At 41.2% G+C, this 18,085-nt stretch overlaps 1 protein-coding gene across 1 annotated transcript; it reads right to left on the bottom strand.

The window, feature by feature from the left end:
* Window positions 1-619: 619 nt before the first annotated feature.
* LOC125481385 (presenilin-1-like) lies at window positions 620-18,079 on the bottom strand. The gene is made up of 2 exons (XM_048592863.1): window positions 17,974-18,079; window positions 620-880 (listed from the first exon to the last, which is right to left on the bottom strand). The coding sequence occupies exons 1-2, from the start codon at window positions 18,058-18,060 to the stop codon at window positions 641-643; spliced, it is 327 nt and encodes a 108-aa protein (XP_048448820.1). The 5' UTR covers window positions 18,061-18,079; the 3' UTR covers window positions 620-640.
* Between the last annotated feature and the right edge of the window lie 6 nt (window positions 18,080-18,085).

An 18,085-nucleotide genomic window follows, 5' to 3' on the forward strand; every position in this document is an offset into this window, starting at 1 on the left:
TTTCATCTTTTGCTGTTCTTTGGAGACTTTCCATTGACCAGGATTTGTGCCATTTCTTAGCAGACTTTTCTTTGTTTTGTGTCTTTTTTACACATGCATAGTGTTTTACCTTTGAAGTAAAGCTCTGGTACTTCTACGGTTACCAGCTGGTTGGATATCACACATTTTGTTTCTAGGAACACCTCCTGTCATTTTACCTAATAACAAATTTGCTCAGTTGACTAAGGATGGTCATCATCTGGGACAACAATGAAGTCAACCCCACCCAAATCTAGAAACTCAACAGCTGTTTTGCAGTTTTCCCTTTCAAACATTTACCATTAAGCTGACCATATTATTGTTACCATTTGAAAAATCTTCACACGCTGTTGGGCTGGTAACTGAACCTGATTCATTAAAGCAACACGAAGTTCTGAAGTTAACTACCCCTTTGTTGGTCTGAGGACAACTTGCTGCAGAAAACTACCTTAAACACACAAAGAAAGTCACTATCTTTTCAATTATTCAAAGTTATAGGAGATGTGAAACCACATACTAAAAGTACACTGCATTTGATATAGAAAACATCTGTTGACCAGCAGGACAAGAGATGATTTGGCAAATCAAGAATTGCATGAAATACTCAAGGGGAAAGAAACACTTACAATTGGCCTTCTTTCCGTGTGTAAAAGGTCACTGATTTGATTGTTGCCACCACCACCACCATGCACAAGGTGACTGGCACAAACAGCATGATGACATGCTTGGCCCCATATTTAAGGGTCAGTTCTTCCTCATCGCTCTCATCATCCTCCTGAGTCTGTCTGCTGGCACTCTGAAATTGGCCATTCCTTTCTTGACAAGGGACGTCATCACTTAGCCTCCTGCGGGTGAGATCGGACTGTGAAAAGAGTTATGGAGGTTGTCATCAGACAGAAAATAAAAATGCCACCATGAAAAGTAAGATCTTGACAAAAAAACAGTAATGTGACATTTTCTTAACTACAATGAGAAAGTTTTGCAGCATTGGGCAGTGTGGGGGAAGGGGAAGAGCCTGAGTTAGGGAGGGAAAAGGGGAAGGAGGGAGGAGTGAGGGAGGGAGTGACAGAGGAGGAATGGTAGGGAGGGAGAGAAGGTTTTACGCAATCCTCTATATACAAATCATAATTCTGTGCCCCAATGGTTAAAGGCAGGGAACAAGTGTTCATGTTGTAGATGGGCAAAGAGTCAGTCTGTCAACCTTTAACTAATGAAGACATTTCCCAATGGGTGGAGCAGAAAGATAACTAAACATAACAATTATTGCGTGCACAGGCTTTAGAAACTAAACACTATTCAATAATTAATTTGGAACAAAAAGATCAGATTCTGAGTTTGAGATCAGAAAACCCCCTTACACCTCCAACATTTGTTCTTGGCCAGAATCTGGTTCAGTACTTCAAGGTGAGATTTCTCAAGAGTCAAATCAGTTGTGCAATCTTACACTTCAATGAGTCTCTGCTTTTAACTCTTTATCCCCCCACAGGGAATTGTGTTATTCTTTACCACATTAAACTATATTTTATACTTTAAATTCTTCTCTCAGAAGAAAGGTGAGAGGAATTATAATGGAAAGACCTAGAATAAGTGTTTTGAACTACAAGTCTTATCCTTAAGAAAATGTGGGGTGGGTTCCCAATTTAATGTCACAATTCAACCGCCCAGTGGAAGCTGCTGAGAAATGCTCTGTTCTCATCATGACACTGCATGTCTAATATTCATCAGGCCTTTACCGCAGCAATCACAAGCAAAAGTCGTAGTAAACCAGGCCTGAATGAGGAGACACAATATATCACCTTTGTAACAACTCATGCCCTCTGTAAGTAACTGGACTGTTCCATTATTACTGACAATAACAAGTGCCAAAAAATGAAATTTCAGGCAAAAAAAAAAGAGTTGTATGAGAAACAATTACACTAATTGAGAAGGTTCAACATCCCTTTTTATCTTGTATTCTATCTTTCCTCCCTTGTAACACTGACATATTCAAATTAAGGACTAGTGAGGTTTTATTGCAATATTACCTCCTCTGCCATTTAAAAGTGTGCAGCTGGATATGGCAATATAAAAGCTTTTAAAGTTCCAAAGTCTCATCAGGATTGAAACTGAAGTTTACTGAATATTGACAGCTGCTACATTTCAGTCCCATCAAGGAGCAATGTTATAGAAACTTCTAACCTTACAAGTTTCACCTACATGCATATAGCTCCAGGCCTCTGAAGTCATGGATGTTGCCCCAGTGGTCACTCCCTGATGAAATTCAGTTTAGAATGGATATTAAAGCTGGGAACTGTTGATCTGCATTGTTTACTAATTTATTTAACCCATTAAAGCATCAACAGATTTTCATTTAAGATGCCTGTAAGGATTAATACCTCTGAATTGTACAAACTTAATTTGAGCCAATTGGTGGAGTGTGGGATGGCCTGACACTTCAGAGTGATTAAATAAAATTTGATAGAGTGGACAGCATTTCTTCCAGATTAGGGAATCAGAATCTGGAGAAGCAAGGCAGGCTGCTCAGGACTGAAATCAGGGATCCGCATAGAAGGTAGTGCAAATGTGGGTCTTTCCACAATCTAAAACATGTGGGCATCCGACGATTCAATCATACAAGACTTTGATAGGCCTGGAATCCAGGGAAGATAAGTTTAAAAAAAATAGTACCAACATATAAACCAAATAAAGGATCAAAGATTTTGGGAATAGGGAGTAGGGATGGAGGAAAGAACAAAGAGAGAAACAAATAGCATCGCATATTTAGACAAATTGATCTAAAAGCTTAACCATTTGAAAATATTTTACACCACCGATACATGTCAGTAAATCAGCCCAGAGAGTGGCAGATAGTTTTAGGTATTCTCATTTCAGCTGTGTTTCCTACAGAAACCAAAAATAATCCTCATCATCAACAACCACATGTACCCACCAATAACTGACATAAAATTGCTTAGCTCCTGCTCAACATTAAAAATTACACAGTCACTTTGGAAATCTCTACTTCCGAATAAACAGATTTCTCCTGTTTGTTGAGGTTCCGCGAGGTATGTGTCTTGTTTGTGTGCAGCAACAAAGCTGCCTGAATATCCAGTATATCAGATATGTGGGCCAATATAACCCATACTGCTGCCTGGTCTCAGCCAGGAGCAGCTGCCTACCTGGTCAGCTCCGACAGTCTCAATGGACATCGCCTCTTTGAAGGTCAGCAAGGGAACACATTCATTTCATCAACACTGTCCATTTCCAAACAGCCCTGCTTATATCTCTGCCAGGGTTCAGTAGCAAGGCAGGCTATGTTAGAGAACAGGACAGCTGTTTGCCACTGAACTTTACACAGGAGAAACCTACACAACTAGGCAGTGAGACTCGCTTTAATTGAGTCAACACAACGTCCAGATCAAAGGATAAGACTGCAATTGAAACTAAGGACAGTGCTGTAATTTGCTAATTGTTTATTAACCAATGTAGCCTATAAATATTCTGTATAAATGCATGTTGATGTAAGAAATGTTAGATTTACATAATCTATAGATCTTCAAAGGCAATCAGCCAAAACGAGGAATAAGCCACTCAGTCCATCAAGCCTGCTCTGCCATTCCCAATCATGGCTGATCATCTATCTCAATATCACTTGCCTGCATTATCTCCATGCATGTCATCTATCTGGAACCTGTCAATGATCGAGTTTCCACAGCTCTCTGGGGTAGAGAATTCGACAAAATCACCACTACGCTAGGACAGGTGATGAAAAGCTTCACGGAATGACAGATGAGGATACAGGGATAGAAAGAAGGCAAGGGCTAAGAGAGCTCTCAGTCTATACAGCTGAAGGCATCACCACTGAGGCCAAGTTGGGGATTTGCAAGAGGCCAGAATTGGAGGAATGCAAGGAATTCAGAGGGTTGAAGGATCAGAGGTAATTAGACATGGGGAGAAATTGGAAACAAGAATGGGAGTTTTAAATCATAGGTGCTGCATGCCCTCATCATTTTGATGGGTGTGTGGGGCTTAGTGTTTCATTAGTGTTTGATTCATTTATAACAATTAAAATTTAAGTAAATACTTAATCAATGATAATTTGCCCAACAGTCAAGACCATCAAAAAGTAAACCTGGTCTCAACTCTCCAAAGTAGCAGAGTCAAAGGCCAAGGTATCAATTCAATCCTGCAGCAACAAATGAATCTTCAATGAACTGAATCACCCAAACCTAACCACTAACCTTCTTGGACCAATTAGTAAATGTAGTTCAAGCTCAACCAACAAAGTAGTGAAAAGTGAGGTAAACCCTCAGTCTGTGCAGAGTTGGCATTCAGTCAGACTGGAATTAGAGCATAAAATGGGTCTCAACAACCTGAGAGAGAGAGAAAGGTGTCAGCTTGATCATCAAACAGTGGAAATCTTTCAGAATCCAAAATAACAGAAGAAAATTAGTAACTTAGGCAATGTAACGAACAGAAGAAAGATTGTACATCTTCCAAAATGTTAACACGCATACGTATCACAGCCCAGTTTAGCATTTATGCTAAGGAATATGAACAACACAAGCAGCAAAGATGGTGATTTCACACCTGATTGGAGCTAGACTTACTAGCTTCGCTGGTGACCAGGTGGGTAAATCAGGATATGGTGACAATACTACGCTGGCCACCACTTGAAATAATACTATGCTCTTAGCTCTCACCACTTTTAGGAATCATAAACTTTCATAGCTACGAGCTTCTGATTTAAAGGTGAATTATATTGCGACAATTGATGTCCTATCGTTAAAGAGAAGAGTACAAGTTCCAAACTGATAAGTAATTCAACCTTCTTATTAGGGGTTTACACAGATGACCTAGGAGATAGTTGCAGCAGACAGTGTGTCTAAATTATGACCAGAAACTTAAGAAAGCTGCAACTGAGCTTAGAAATACAAGCAGGGCAGATCTGTAGACAAATCACAGCGAGGAGCAGGATTGTACTAGTAGGGGATTTCAACTTTGCTAACATTAACTGGGATTACCTTAAAATGAAAGGGTTAGACAGGGTGGAATTTTTAATGTACATGGCTTTTAGTGCCAGTTCATAGATAGTCCTATTAGAGGTGAGGCAGTGCATAATCCTAGGCAATGTGGCAAGTTAAGTGGCTGAAGTGGCATGGTGAACATTTTAGGGACAGTGGCCATAATTCTATGAGTTTCAAAATTGTTATGGAAAGTGATAAGGATAGTGCATTTTAGGAAGTCTAATAAGGGAATAATTTACAAAATAATTGGTACATCCCTAGGGAGTACTGAGAAGCAAAAGGACCTTGGTGTTCAAGTCCATAGATACCATGCAAGTGCCAGCACAGGTAGACATGGTGGTGAAGAAGACATACAGATGCTTGCCTTCATTAGCCAGGGTGGAGAATACAACAGCAAGGAAGTCTTGCTGCAGTTCTGATCGGAACGACACAACTGCACTGGAGAGGGTGTAGAAGGGATTCACCAAGATATTGCCCGGGATGAAAAGTCTGAGTTATGAGGAAAGACCAGATAGGCTGTGTTTGTTTTCCCTGGAGCAGAGGAGGCTGAGGGGGAATCTAATTTAAGTATACAAAATTATGTAGATAGAGTACATTGAGAGAATCTTTTTCCTACGGCAGACGTGTCTAAAACCAGAGGGCGCAAGTTTAAGGTGAGGACTAAGTGATTTAGAGATCGGAGGGAAAGATTTTCCACCCAGAGGGAGCTAAAAATATGGAAGACATGCTTGAGAGGATGGTGGCTGCAGACACTCTCGCAACATTTAAGCAGCATCTGGAAGGGTACTATGCTGTAGGCTACGGTCAAGTGTAGGTAAATAGGATTGGTGTAGTTTGGGGTTTGTTGGTCAGTATAGACAGAGTAGGCCAAAGGGCCTGTTTCTATGCTGTGTGACTTGATGACTATAATTCAGGCTCAACAGTTTGTATCCTTGTGCTGGGATTGGGTTTGAGGAAAGTGTTGTGAGGAGGAAAACCTAAAAATAAAGGGACAAATTGTTCTGTATTCTTAATCTCAAACACTATTCACAGACACTCAATCTTGCTGCATGCGTGTGAAGGAATAAGTAACTGACAAGTCATACCGGCACACCGACATCTGAAGCCATTGCAAGCAAGACTCAGCACCTTAATGGGAAAGGTTAGGCAGAAAATAGGGTCAAGGTCAAACTGACAGATAACCAAGTCAAATAATACAGATTGGGAAATATAAAGGCTGCTAAAAGGGTAGGTGGTAAAGGTCACTGATTTTTAATGAAACCCTTCTTTCTCAAGCTCCAGTCACATGGAATGCAATTGAGACCAGACTAAAATACCTGCTTGAAGTGATATGAGCTTCCTGAAGTCAATCTCAGGCACACTTTCCAAAATACATTGAAAACATTTTGAATGTCCTAACAATGACACATCACATCTTTAATCCACTAAAATAAAAATTTCCAGTTACTTGTATTAATGACCACAGAGTAAATTGCTACACCCACATTCCAGATGTGTAAACACAAGGGTATGCCGAAGAAAAACCTCAGGAATGTGCTGACCCCTAGAATATTAACATCTTAGTTCATTATTGGACCAGCTCCTTTATGGTAGTGAGGTACATGCGTTGTTGAAGAGACACACTGTCAAAGCTTTTCATTTTGCACTCATCAAGGCAAGCACAAAATTACTCAATGTCAAAAGGAACAATAATTTATACTGCATGAGTAACAGGACGCTGATTTGTTGGCTAGTGGACAATGACTGGTCAAGGTATTGCCATGGAGTATGTAAAAGAAACAAGAGAGAATCTAATCAGCTCTTTTGAGATTCAAGGATAGAACCATCACTGAATCTGTCACTAACAACATCCTAGGGGTTACCACTAACCAGAAACTGAACTGGACCAGCTACATGGTGAAAAAATAACACAGTAGTGATAGTAGGAGATTTCAACTTCCCCAACATTAATGGAGTAGTCATGGTGTAAAAGTTTTGGAGGAAGTGGAATTCTCAAAATGCATCCAAAACAGCCTTTTAAGTACAAAGAAGGTCCTATAAAAGATTGGCGGGGGGGGGGGGGGGTAGGGGAATATCTGTGACACAATTAAAGAAAATTAGCATGGACAGAAAAGAGGTGGTGATTGGTCTGACGGGCTTTAAAGTAGATAAATCTGCAAGGCCGGATGAAATGTATCCCAGGTTGTTGAGTGAGACAAAGGAAGAAATAGCGGGGGTGATGGCAAAAATTTTCAATCACTTCCTGGCCACAGTCTGGAAGACAGCCAATGTGGTACTGTTATTCAAGAAGGGAGCAAAGGATAAACCAACAAAACTACAGGCAAGTCAGTCTAACCATGGTTGTGAGAAACTGTAGGAAGCAATTCTGAGGGAGAGAATTAATCTACATTTAGAGAGGTAGGGATTAATCAAGAACAATCAGCATAGTTTTATCAGGGGAGGTCATGTCTGACCAACCTCATTGAACTCATCAATGAGGTGACCAGGTGTGCAGATTTGGGTAAAGCTTTTGGTATAGTCTACGTGGATATCAGCAAGGCTTTTGAAAAGGTCCTGCATAGGAGACATAGCCCATGGGATCCAAGGAGATTTAGTGAATTACAGAGGGTGATGGTTGAGGGATGTTTTTCCAACTGGAAGTTTGTGTCCAGTAGTGTCCCACAGGGGTCAGTGTTGGGGCCCTTGCTGTTTGTGGTTTGTACAAACGATTTAGACTTAAATATAGGAGGGTTGATCAGTAAGTTTGTCGACGATAGAAAAATTGATGGGATGGGTAAATAGTGAGGTAGCCTTACAAGTGGATACAGCTGGGCTGGTCAGCAGGACTGATTAGTAGCAAATCAGATAAATGCGAGGTGATGCACTTGAGTAGGAGAAACAAGGCAAGGAAATACATTTTTTCTGAAGAAGGGTCTAGGCCCGAAACGTCAGCCTTCCTGCTCCTCTGATGCTGCTTGGCCCGCTGTGTTCATCCAGCTCTACACCTTGTTATCTCAGATTCTCCAGCATCTGCAGCTCCTGCTATCAAGGAAATACATACGGACAGTAAGGCCTGGGAAGCATTAAGGATTGGAGTGAGCTTATTGTGCAGGTACACCATGCTCTTAAAATATCAGGGCAGGTGGATGAAGTGGTTAAGAAAGCATATGGGATACTTGCCTTTATTAGCTGAGGCATAGAGTTTAGAGCAGGGAGTTTATGCTAGAACTGCGTAAAACTTTGGCTAGGCCTCAGCTGGAATATTGTGTGCAGTTTCTGGAATCCATATTATAGGTAGGATTTGATAGCATTGGAGAGGAAATTTAGCAGGGTGTTGCCTGGGCTAGAGCATTTCAGTTATGTAGAAAGAATGAACAGACTGGGATTGTTTCTCTTAGAGCAGAGGAGATTGAGAGGGGCCATGACTGAGATGTATAAAGGTATGCCGGACATACTTTGGGTAGATAGGGAGAAACTTTTCCTCCCTGACGAGGAATCAATGAGCAGACTTAAGGGAGGGACAAAAAAGTTTATTAGATGTGAAAAAAAAACTTTTTCACCCAGAGGATGGTGGGAATCTAAAAGGGTGGTAGACACAGAAACCCTCATAACTTCTAAGCAGTATTTAGATGCGCATTGTGATGTTAAGTCATACAAGGCTATGGGCCAAGTGCTGGAAAATGGGATTAGAATATATAGGTGTTTTTGACTGGGCCCTTTTCTGTGCTCTACGATTTCTTTGACTACAACGTAAACATAATGGTTACAAGAACAGGTCAGAGGCTAAGAATTCTGCAGCAAGTATCTCACCTTCCAACTCTCCAAAGTTTGTCCATCATTTGAAACAAAAACAGAAATTGCTGGCAAAACTCAGCAGGTCTGGCAGCATCTGTAGCAAGGAAGCAGAGTTATAGTTCTGAGTCCAGTGAAACATTAACTCTGCTTTCTTCCAGGCATGTTCGGTTTTGTCAGTAATTTGTTTTAATTTCAGATCTCCAGCTCTTGGTTTTATTTATATATCTGTCAACATTGCCCAAGTCAGAAGTGTAATGGAAATGCTCCCCACTTACCTAGGCGATTGCAGTTCCACCACAAGAAGCTCAACATTATCCAGGACAAAGCAGCCCACATAAATTAATACCCTGTCCACTACATTCAACATCCACTCCTTTCTCTGATGTGCTGCAGCAGCAGTGTGTGCTAATTTAAAAAATGTGCAATAGCAACTCATCCATACTCTTTTAGCAGCACCTTCCAAACTCATGTCCTCTTTCACCCAGAAGGACAATGGCAGCAAATACATGGGAACACCACCTTCTGTGGTGGGGTTCTCCTTCAAGCCACTTGCCATCCTGACTTGGAAATATATCACCATTCCTTCAATGTCACTATGTCAAAATCTTGGAACTCCCTAATGGCATTGCAAGTTTAGCTACACCAAATGGACAGTAGTGGTTCAAGAAGGAAGCTCATTGCTACCTTCTCCAGCATCACCAAGAATGGGCAATAAATGCTGCCCACATCCCGTAAATAAATTTTAAAAAATTAATTCCATAAATTTTTGTTCAAGTTCAACTAGTGCGGTGGCAGCAGGGTAGGAAGTATTCAAGCTCCTGGCACATCTGCTTCTTATCACCAGGCCTGGCGCATCCTCCTCTCTTTTTCTTTTTTTTTATTATGTTAGCGTGGAAGGACTGTTATTCTGAACTTTTTATACATTAATTCTTCCATCTTATTACTATGCTTTTGTACTTTTGAAGGTCTATAATGCTGGTCTTTTTATTTCTTTATTTTTCTAAAATATTTCCTAAGAATCAGTACTCAAGCATATGTACCTAGGTATCTTTGTACCTAAAATGGCACCCTAAATGGCGACTTTTAAACTTTTCACTATACTCAAGTGAGGGTATGCTACAATAAAGCTAATTTAATTCAAAAGTCAACTTTGAATCGTCAAGGTGTTATCATGGGCACACCTACTTGCAGCAGATAGGGCCCTGCCTACAGGTAGATGTAGCTCCCAGCAAGCAAAAAGCAAGCCTGAGTGACAAACCATTTGCCAACAAATCAGTACCCTTTATCTCCCATGAATATAAACTCTTGCTCCCTTTGAGTTTTTGTATTCCTGTGATTCTGTTCTGATAGGTATGAGTTGAAATACTTTGACAACATTTCTCCTTCTTCAGCAAGACATTATGGGAATTTATACATTTGAGGCAAGCCTGTACTTGAAGGAAAAACAGAGGGACAGTCTAGCAGGCAGCCTTCCAAAATTCAACATGTTACATGTACAAAAAAAAAGTCACAGAAAAGATTCAGCCACTTGTGCCTATGTTAGCCCTCTGAAGGAGCAACAAGAGTCACTCCCTCACTCTGTCCTGACAGCACTGTACAACCTTCCTTTTCAGGCAATCATCTAATTTCAAACACCTTGATTGAAAGTGCCTCCACCACACTCAGGCAGTGCATTCCAGATTTAAACTACCTACTGTGCAATGCCATTTTTCCTCAAGTCTCCATTGCTTCTTTGCCAATTACTTTAAATTTGTGCCCTCTGGTTACTAGTCCTTCAATCAATGGGAATAGTTTCCCCCAATCTACTCTGTCCAGGCTCTTCGCAATTTTGAATGCCTTCATCAAATCTCCTCTCAACCTTCTCTTCTCTAAGAAAAACATTCCTAACATTTTCAACCTAACATCATAATTGAAGTTCCTCATTCCCAGAACTATTCTTCTGATAGTTTTTCCACACCCTCTCTCTAATGCCTTCAAATCCTTCCTAAAGTGTGGGGCCCAGAAATAAATGCGAGCCTCACAGAGGCCTAATCAGTATAAAATACAGAGAAGGCAATGGCCTAGTGGTATTATTGCTGGACTATTAGTCCAGTGACCCAGGTAATGCTCTGGGGACCAGGTTCAAACCCCGCCAAGTTAGATAAAAATAAAAATCTGAAATGAAGAGTCCAATGATGACCATCCATGATGAGAAATCCATTGTCGATCATCAGAAAAACCCATCTAGTTCACTAAGGTCCTTTAGAGAAGAAAACTGCTTTCCTCACCTAGTTTGGCTGACATGTGATGATGTGGTTGATGCTTAACTACCCTCTGGACAATTAGGGATGGTCAATAAATGCTGAACTAGCCAGTGATGCCCTTGTCCTGCAAATAAATTTAAAAATACACTTGTACTTTATGTCCCTATTAATAAAGCCTAGGACACTGTATGCTTTAGCCACTCCAACAACCTGCACTTCTGCCTTTCATGATTTGAAAATAAATTCAGGTCCCAGTCCTCTTGCACACATTTTAGAATGATGCCCTTCAGTTTGTATTCACTCTCCATCTTCTTCTTGCCAAAATGATTGATTTCATATTTCTTTGTATTAAATTTCACCCACCACACGTCCATCCATTTCCATTAACCTGCCAATGTCTTTTCAAGCACTATATTAATTTCCTCACAAGTCACAATATTTTCAAGTTTTCCATCATTCACAAACAGTGAAATTGTGCCAAGGTCTAGATCACTTAAAGTCTAAATCACAGTTACTGTAAAATATATAAATAGACGGAGTTTAGCAGATAAGACTGATAGGGTGGTTTACAGACACAGGTTAATGTTAGGCTCTAACAGATGCCTGGCTCAAAGAGAGGGAAGAATGGGTGTTAATGTATGTAAATATGTTGGAGGTGGTTCTTCCTTCTGAATCTCTTCCGAACCACCTCCAACATGCCCCCTAGCTACACGGTTGGAAAGTCCTGTGCATGGTATCAACACACTGGTGTACTGCTTTTGCCTCCAGATGCCGCTGCTGTGGACAGACTTCAGAAATCCATACAGCAGCGAGAAGAATTATAGGAATGTTGCTCAGGAAAGACAGGAAAAGAAAGGGGGTTGGGGTCCTTTTTATTTATTAAGGAGGGTACTGCAGTGTGGGAGAGAAACATGTCCAGACAGAACAAGGACAGAATCAATTTAGTTAGAGCCAAAAGAAAAAACAAGTCCAATTACATTGCCAGATGTAGCCTATAGACACCCAACTAGCGGCAAAAATGCACAGAAACAAATTTGTAAGGAAATTACACAGAGGTGCAAAGTTAAGTAATAGTTATAAGAGGGACTTTAATTATCCAAACTTAGACTTAGGAATGACATGGGCCAAGTCAATCAAGTGTCACTAGGAGAACAGTATTAGGGACACTGATCACTATCACGGTAAAAGGTGACAGACAATCCAGAGAAAGAATAATTAACCGGAGAAAAGTTAACTTCAGTAGAGTAAGAGGAGATCACAATGAAATAAACTGGAGACAAATGTTAGAAGAAAAATTGACAGTTGAACAATGGGTTACTTTCAAAGAAGAGATAGTTAGGACAGAGTTAAGATATGCCTTCAATAGGGAAAGGTGGGGCAAAAAAAAATTGAGAGATTTTGGGTGGCATGGGAAATAACAAAGCAAAAGAATCTGCTTGTAACTGATGTCAGATAGAAAATGAGATTGGGAATGCAGCTGAACATAGAAGTTTCAGAGGGGATGTGCAGAAGGCGATCAGAAAAACAAAGAGACAGTATGGAAAGATACTGGCAGCTAACATAAAAGGAAAGCCTAAAGTTAGACAGGACAAGAGAAGAGGGGGTGATTAGGGACCAAAGGGTAGATTTTTGTATAGAGGCAGAGGACACAGGTGAAGCGTTAAGTACATACAAATATACAAAATAGAAGCAGCAAACCATTTAGCTCCTCAAGTCTACTTGTCCAACAGTGCTTCCTAGTTCTGAACTGACCCACAAATGTGAACATCTTTTCCATGTCCACCTTGTTTGACAAGTCAGGTCTTAAAAGCTTCAAACAAATCACCCTCACTTTTTCAACTCCAGTGGAAATAAATCCAGTCTGTCTGAACTTTCCTCATAAAACAACCCACTCATTCCAGGTGTCAGTCGAGTAAACCTCTTCTGAACCACCTCCAACGTATTTACATCCATATTTAACTAAGGAGACCAATACTGCACGTGGTATTCTAGATGTGGTTGCACCAATGCCCTGTATGACTGAAGCATACTATCCTTACCTTTATTTATCTCGTGAGAAAGGATAGCATCCCATTAGCCTTCCTGATGACCTACTGTGCCTACATACCGACTTTTGGTGGCTCATGCACCAGAAGACTCAAATCCCTCTGCACATCAAGATCCTACAATTCTTTGCTTTTTTTAAGTTCTTCCTGCCAATGTGAAATCTTCATATTTCCCCCAACTAGACTCCATATGCCAGATTTTTGTTCACTAACTCAACCTAGCCGGTTTGATTTATTATTGTCACAAGAACGAGACACAGTGAAAAGTATTGTTTTGCATGTTAACCAGGCACATCATATCTTACAAAAGTACATCACGGTAATAAAGCAGAATTCAGATTGTATTGTTACAGCTGCAGACAAGGTGCAGAGCTAGATTAAGAAAATATGACAGGTCCATCCATAAGTCTGATAAACAGCAGGAGAGAAGCTGTTCTTCAATCATTCGGTATGCGTCTTCAAACATTTGTATCTTCTGCCCGATGGAAGAAGGTGGGATTATGCTGGCTGCTTTCCCAACGCAGCAGGAAACGTAAACGGAGTCAGTGGAAGGATGGCTGGATTTCATGAGGGGCTGGGCTGCGTTGCATTCTCAACTTTAATTTCTTGCAGTCTTGGGCACAGCAGCTGCCATGTGATGTAACCGGATAGTCTGCTTTCTATGGTGCATCTATAAAAATTGGTAAGCATCATCGTGGACGTGCCGAATTTCCTTAGCCTTCTGAGGTAGTAGAGGCGTTGGTGTACTTTCTTGTCTATATGGTCAACGTGGACAGGCCAGGTCAGATTGTTTGAGCTATTTACTCCTCGGAACTTGAAGCTCTTTGCCATCTCAGCACCACTGATGCAGACCGGTACCCTGCAAGGCTGCATACTCACCCCAAATTCTCTAACTCCATTTACAAGTCTGCTTATGACACCATCGTAGTGGGTCGGATCTCAAACAACAAGACAGAATACAGGAAAGAAATAGACAGCTTTGTGATATTTACTCCTAGGAACTCAAAGCTCTCAACTATCTCCACCCTCACCACTGTTGCAGGCAGGGGCGTGTCCTCCACTCTGCTTCCTGAAGTAGATGATCAGAAATTTCATTTTGCTGACATTGAGGGAGACAATGTTGACTTTACATCATGCCACTCAGCAGTCTGTCTTGTCATTGTTTGAGATCAGTACGGTAGCATCATCAGCAAACTTGTAAATGGAGTATGATGATACAATGGCTTTAAGAGGTGTATTTTGTCCTGGGTTTATTTTTCAAAGAGATTTTAAGATAGAGGTTGAGAGTTGTCTATTGAAAACCCATAAACAGCATGTGAGGCCTTCGTTTTTTTTTAAGAACGTCAGAACAATAGGAACAGCCTGAATGGGAAGAGCAAGCTCCCACAGAACCAGGGTTTTGAGTTTTAGCTTTTCAGTAGCAGCGGCTAGGGTCATGAAGCTGGATGTGGATGCTGTTTTTCCTCCCGTTACAGCTAAAAGCTGATGGCTCTCTTCTTGCTGCCAGAGTTGCATGTCAGACAATCTGTTTTACTGAATTTGCCTTTAACAAGGGTGCATTTATGGGAGTGGATGAAACATGGAGCTGGAGGAGCATCAGGTCCTGATGAAGGGTCCAGACCTGAAATGTCAACTTTCCTACTCCTCAGATGCTGTCTGACCTGGTGTGCTCATCCAGTTCCACATTTTATCAACTCTGACTTACAGCATCTGCAGTCCTTTCTATCTCCTAGCATGTTTATGCGATGTTACTATATTGGAACAGTTACTGTTTATTACTTAACTAATCTACTTTTCTCTTAAGTTTTCCAATAGTGCTGAATTATTCCAATTTCTTCTTTATTTTGTTGTATTGAAACCATAGTGTATGAATAAAGTGTGTTTTGCTTACTTTTGAGTAGTTTGACCAATTGAATTTAATCTAACACTTACCTTTATAAAGAAGTAAATGTCAGGGCCTAGAGCATCTTCTGAATATATTTTGAGGGAGTTTTATCTCGTCCATAACAAATTGGGGGCGCTTGTCAGGACTGTAATCGCTAATTCCAGGTTGTGTTTAGGGTTGTTAAACTAAAGGGAGTGGTGAGTCTTCGTGTTCTTTTATTTTGGGTGTTGAATTCAGTTGGTTTGAATAGGGTGTCTCTTGTGTAGTAACGGCTCTTTCAGTCACTATGAGTTTCCCTGGGGTAGAAGAAGTCACTTTGTGAATTTTAGAGAAAGTGAGTAAGGCAAAGCTTTCAGAATTGGCAACCAAGCTGCAGTTGGGGTTGCCTGTGTCTGTGAAGGAAGGGGAGATAACTGTGGCAGTCATAGCATTTACAATTGCCAGGAATGCCATCAGATACTTTGGAAATGAACTAAAATTAAATTGAAAATGAAGTAGCTTGAACATGAAAAGGAAATGTAATAGTTTGAATTCCAATTAAAATCAGAGGAAAATGAAAAGAAAGGCCCTAGCAGGTGGGTGGGTGGGGGGGCAAGAGTGAGAGATGGGGTTGGGGGTGTGCGAGAACAAGACGGGGGGGCAAGAGCGAGAGATTGGAGGGGGCGAGAGTGGAACTGTCAGACAAAGGCAATCCACATTGCTGTGAAAAGGCAGTCAGCTGCTGGGTGGGGGGAGGGGAGGTGGTGGAGAGAAGGATGCCAGGTAGCTAGGATGCCAGCTGTGTAGGGAGTAGGATGCTAAGATCGCAAATCAGTGCCAGGCTGTTAGGATGCCGAGTGGGTAGGAGTATGTTGCCATGGGAAAGGGTGCCCAGTGGATAGAATGTAGGTGCTAGATAGCATGTCAGAGGGGGTAGCAGGTCAGGGTCTGGGGAGGCTGTAAGTGGTCTGGGAAAGGTGTAGGTGGGGTTTGGGAGAGCTAAATATGGGTTCTGTTGAATAATTATTTACAAGTTAGACTACGTATTTAATAGTCCAAACTTTTCTTGAGGAATATTTACTTAATTTCTTCAGAACCCTCCAAATTATTTGACTTAAATGGAGACTTTGAGGGTCCCAGGTGTAGGGAATGACTCAGCAGGGTTTTCAATTCCTTTGGAGTGTGCTACGATTCCACAGGATTCCAGACTGGAATGATGACAGTCTGACCATCAAAAAAATCTGATTTAGCTCTGATAAAACCAAGCTGACTTTTCCCAAATACTTAAGTTTTCCTACGGGCGATTTCGAAGATGATTTTCTAAAATACTTCCCATCTGTTGTTACTGAAGATGATGATGCAACCCAGACCACAGTGAAAAAGTAACAGGGGGAGGAGGTTGGTAATACTGGACTGGAGAATTGCAAACTTGTTTAAAATAATTGTAGAAAGACAAACCCAGCTACTACAGACCAACGGGAAAAAATCCTAGGCCTAGCGATTTGTCTGTTTCCAAGCTCCTTATCCATCCCACCCACCCATCCTTTGTACCTTCTTCCTAAATCCTAAGAGTGCCCAGTGTTGGGAACCATAATTAGTGAGAACTGCTCTTTACACATTTAGAAAAATACCTTGGCTTTCATATTCCGATCTCATCAAGTCAATGGAAAACTGTTTTCCATAAATACACTTTACAACCACAACTTTGTCAGACAATTACACACAAATTGGTCGCTCATATTATGCGAGAAACCAAAACGAACTGCAGATGCTGGAAATCAGAATCAAAAACAAATTGCTGGAAAAGCTCAGAGAAATTAGAGTTAACGCTTCTGGTCCAGTGGATGGAATTGGGGGTTGAACAATAGTTGGAGAGAGAGCCCAAAGAGAGACAAAAAACAGCTAGACAGACAAAGGGATGGGTAAAGGTCAGTGTGGGAAAATGAATAGCTGCTAATGGGGTCTGTGTGTGTGGTAGCAGCCCATGTGATGACAAGACCTGGAGACCCAGAGGAAACGCGTGCTGAGATGGGGAGAATGTGCAAATTCCACAGTCACCCGAGGGTGGAACTGAACCTGGGTCCCCAGCACGGAGAGGCAATATTGCTAACCACTGACTACAATGCCACCATGTACTTATCCCAACCCTCACACATCAGGCCTTGTCATCACATGGGCTGCCACCATAAACATTTCATTGACAGCCACTAATGGTCACCATCAGCAGTTATTCATTCTTCCAGGTTGACCTTGACCCATTTCTTTGTCCACCCAACTGTTTTTCTCTTTCTCTGAGCTCCATCTACACTTATCATTTACTTCACCCCACCACCCTATCTTCAGCATATATACTAACCTTTTCCTAGTTCCCATCAGTTCTGAAGAAAGGTCACTGGACTCAAAACGTTAACGCAGCTTTCTCCACAGATGCTGCCAGAACTGCTGACTTTTTCCAACAATTTCTGTATTTGTCACTCACATTATGCAAACAGTTCTGTTTGTTTGAACATGGCCCAATGCAATATCTGGGCAGCAACATCCAAGAAGCTTGAATTGCAGAAGTTCCACAAACAACAATCAGAATATCTTAAACAACAGTTACAGTCTATTGGGGCAGGATTCCTGTCTTCACTTCCAAGCTTAAAAATAGCAAAACCCTCCAGTAAATTAGTCGTAACCAATTAACCTGCAATAACAGGCCATGTCTCATTGACCTCTACAAAAAAAAAAACTTAGCATTGAGTGATAACCAGTTCCATTTTCAAATTGAAACTGACCTCACTTACAAATTCCCAAGCTCCCTCTTCCACATCGTTCCATCCCATTCCATATGATACCACATAAGAAAGATTCCATTACTATTCAGTACCCTAAGTCCCACCAACACTTTCTGTGCCAATAATCCTAAATCTGTGTGCTTTGTAAATGAACCTGCAGCGAGCAGTTTCTACTGCCAATCAAAACCTTTTGCAATTTGAAGTCTAAGAAATAATCAGACATAAAATGAGAAGTGGCAGTCTCACCGAGTTGCTTTGATGGTTTTCAGATGCACTCTCCGTCGGCTGCCCGCCCTGGAACACAGGCACAACCTGGGCAGGTAGTTCCGACATCAGGAAGATCCCACACAGCAAATTC

The sequence above is a fragment of the Rhincodon typus genome, unplaced genomic scaffold, assembly GCF_021869965.1.
Source record: "Rhincodon typus isolate 14 unplaced genomic scaffold, sRhiTyp1.1 hic_rhity00001940, whole genome shotgun sequence".
Lineage (NCBI taxonomy): Eukaryota > Metazoa > Chordata > Chondrichthyes > Orectolobiformes > Rhincodontidae > Rhincodon > Rhincodon typus.

Coding starts and splice junctions, on each gene's coding strand:
- LOC125481385 (XM_048592863.1), bottom strand. CDS start 18,060: ATGTCGGAACTACCTGCCCAGGTTGTGCCTGTGTTCCAGGGCGGGCAG. Junction 881..17,973: donor AAAACCATCAAAGCAACTCG/GTGAGACTGCCA, acceptor CTCTTTTCACAG/TCCGATCTCACCCGCAGGAG.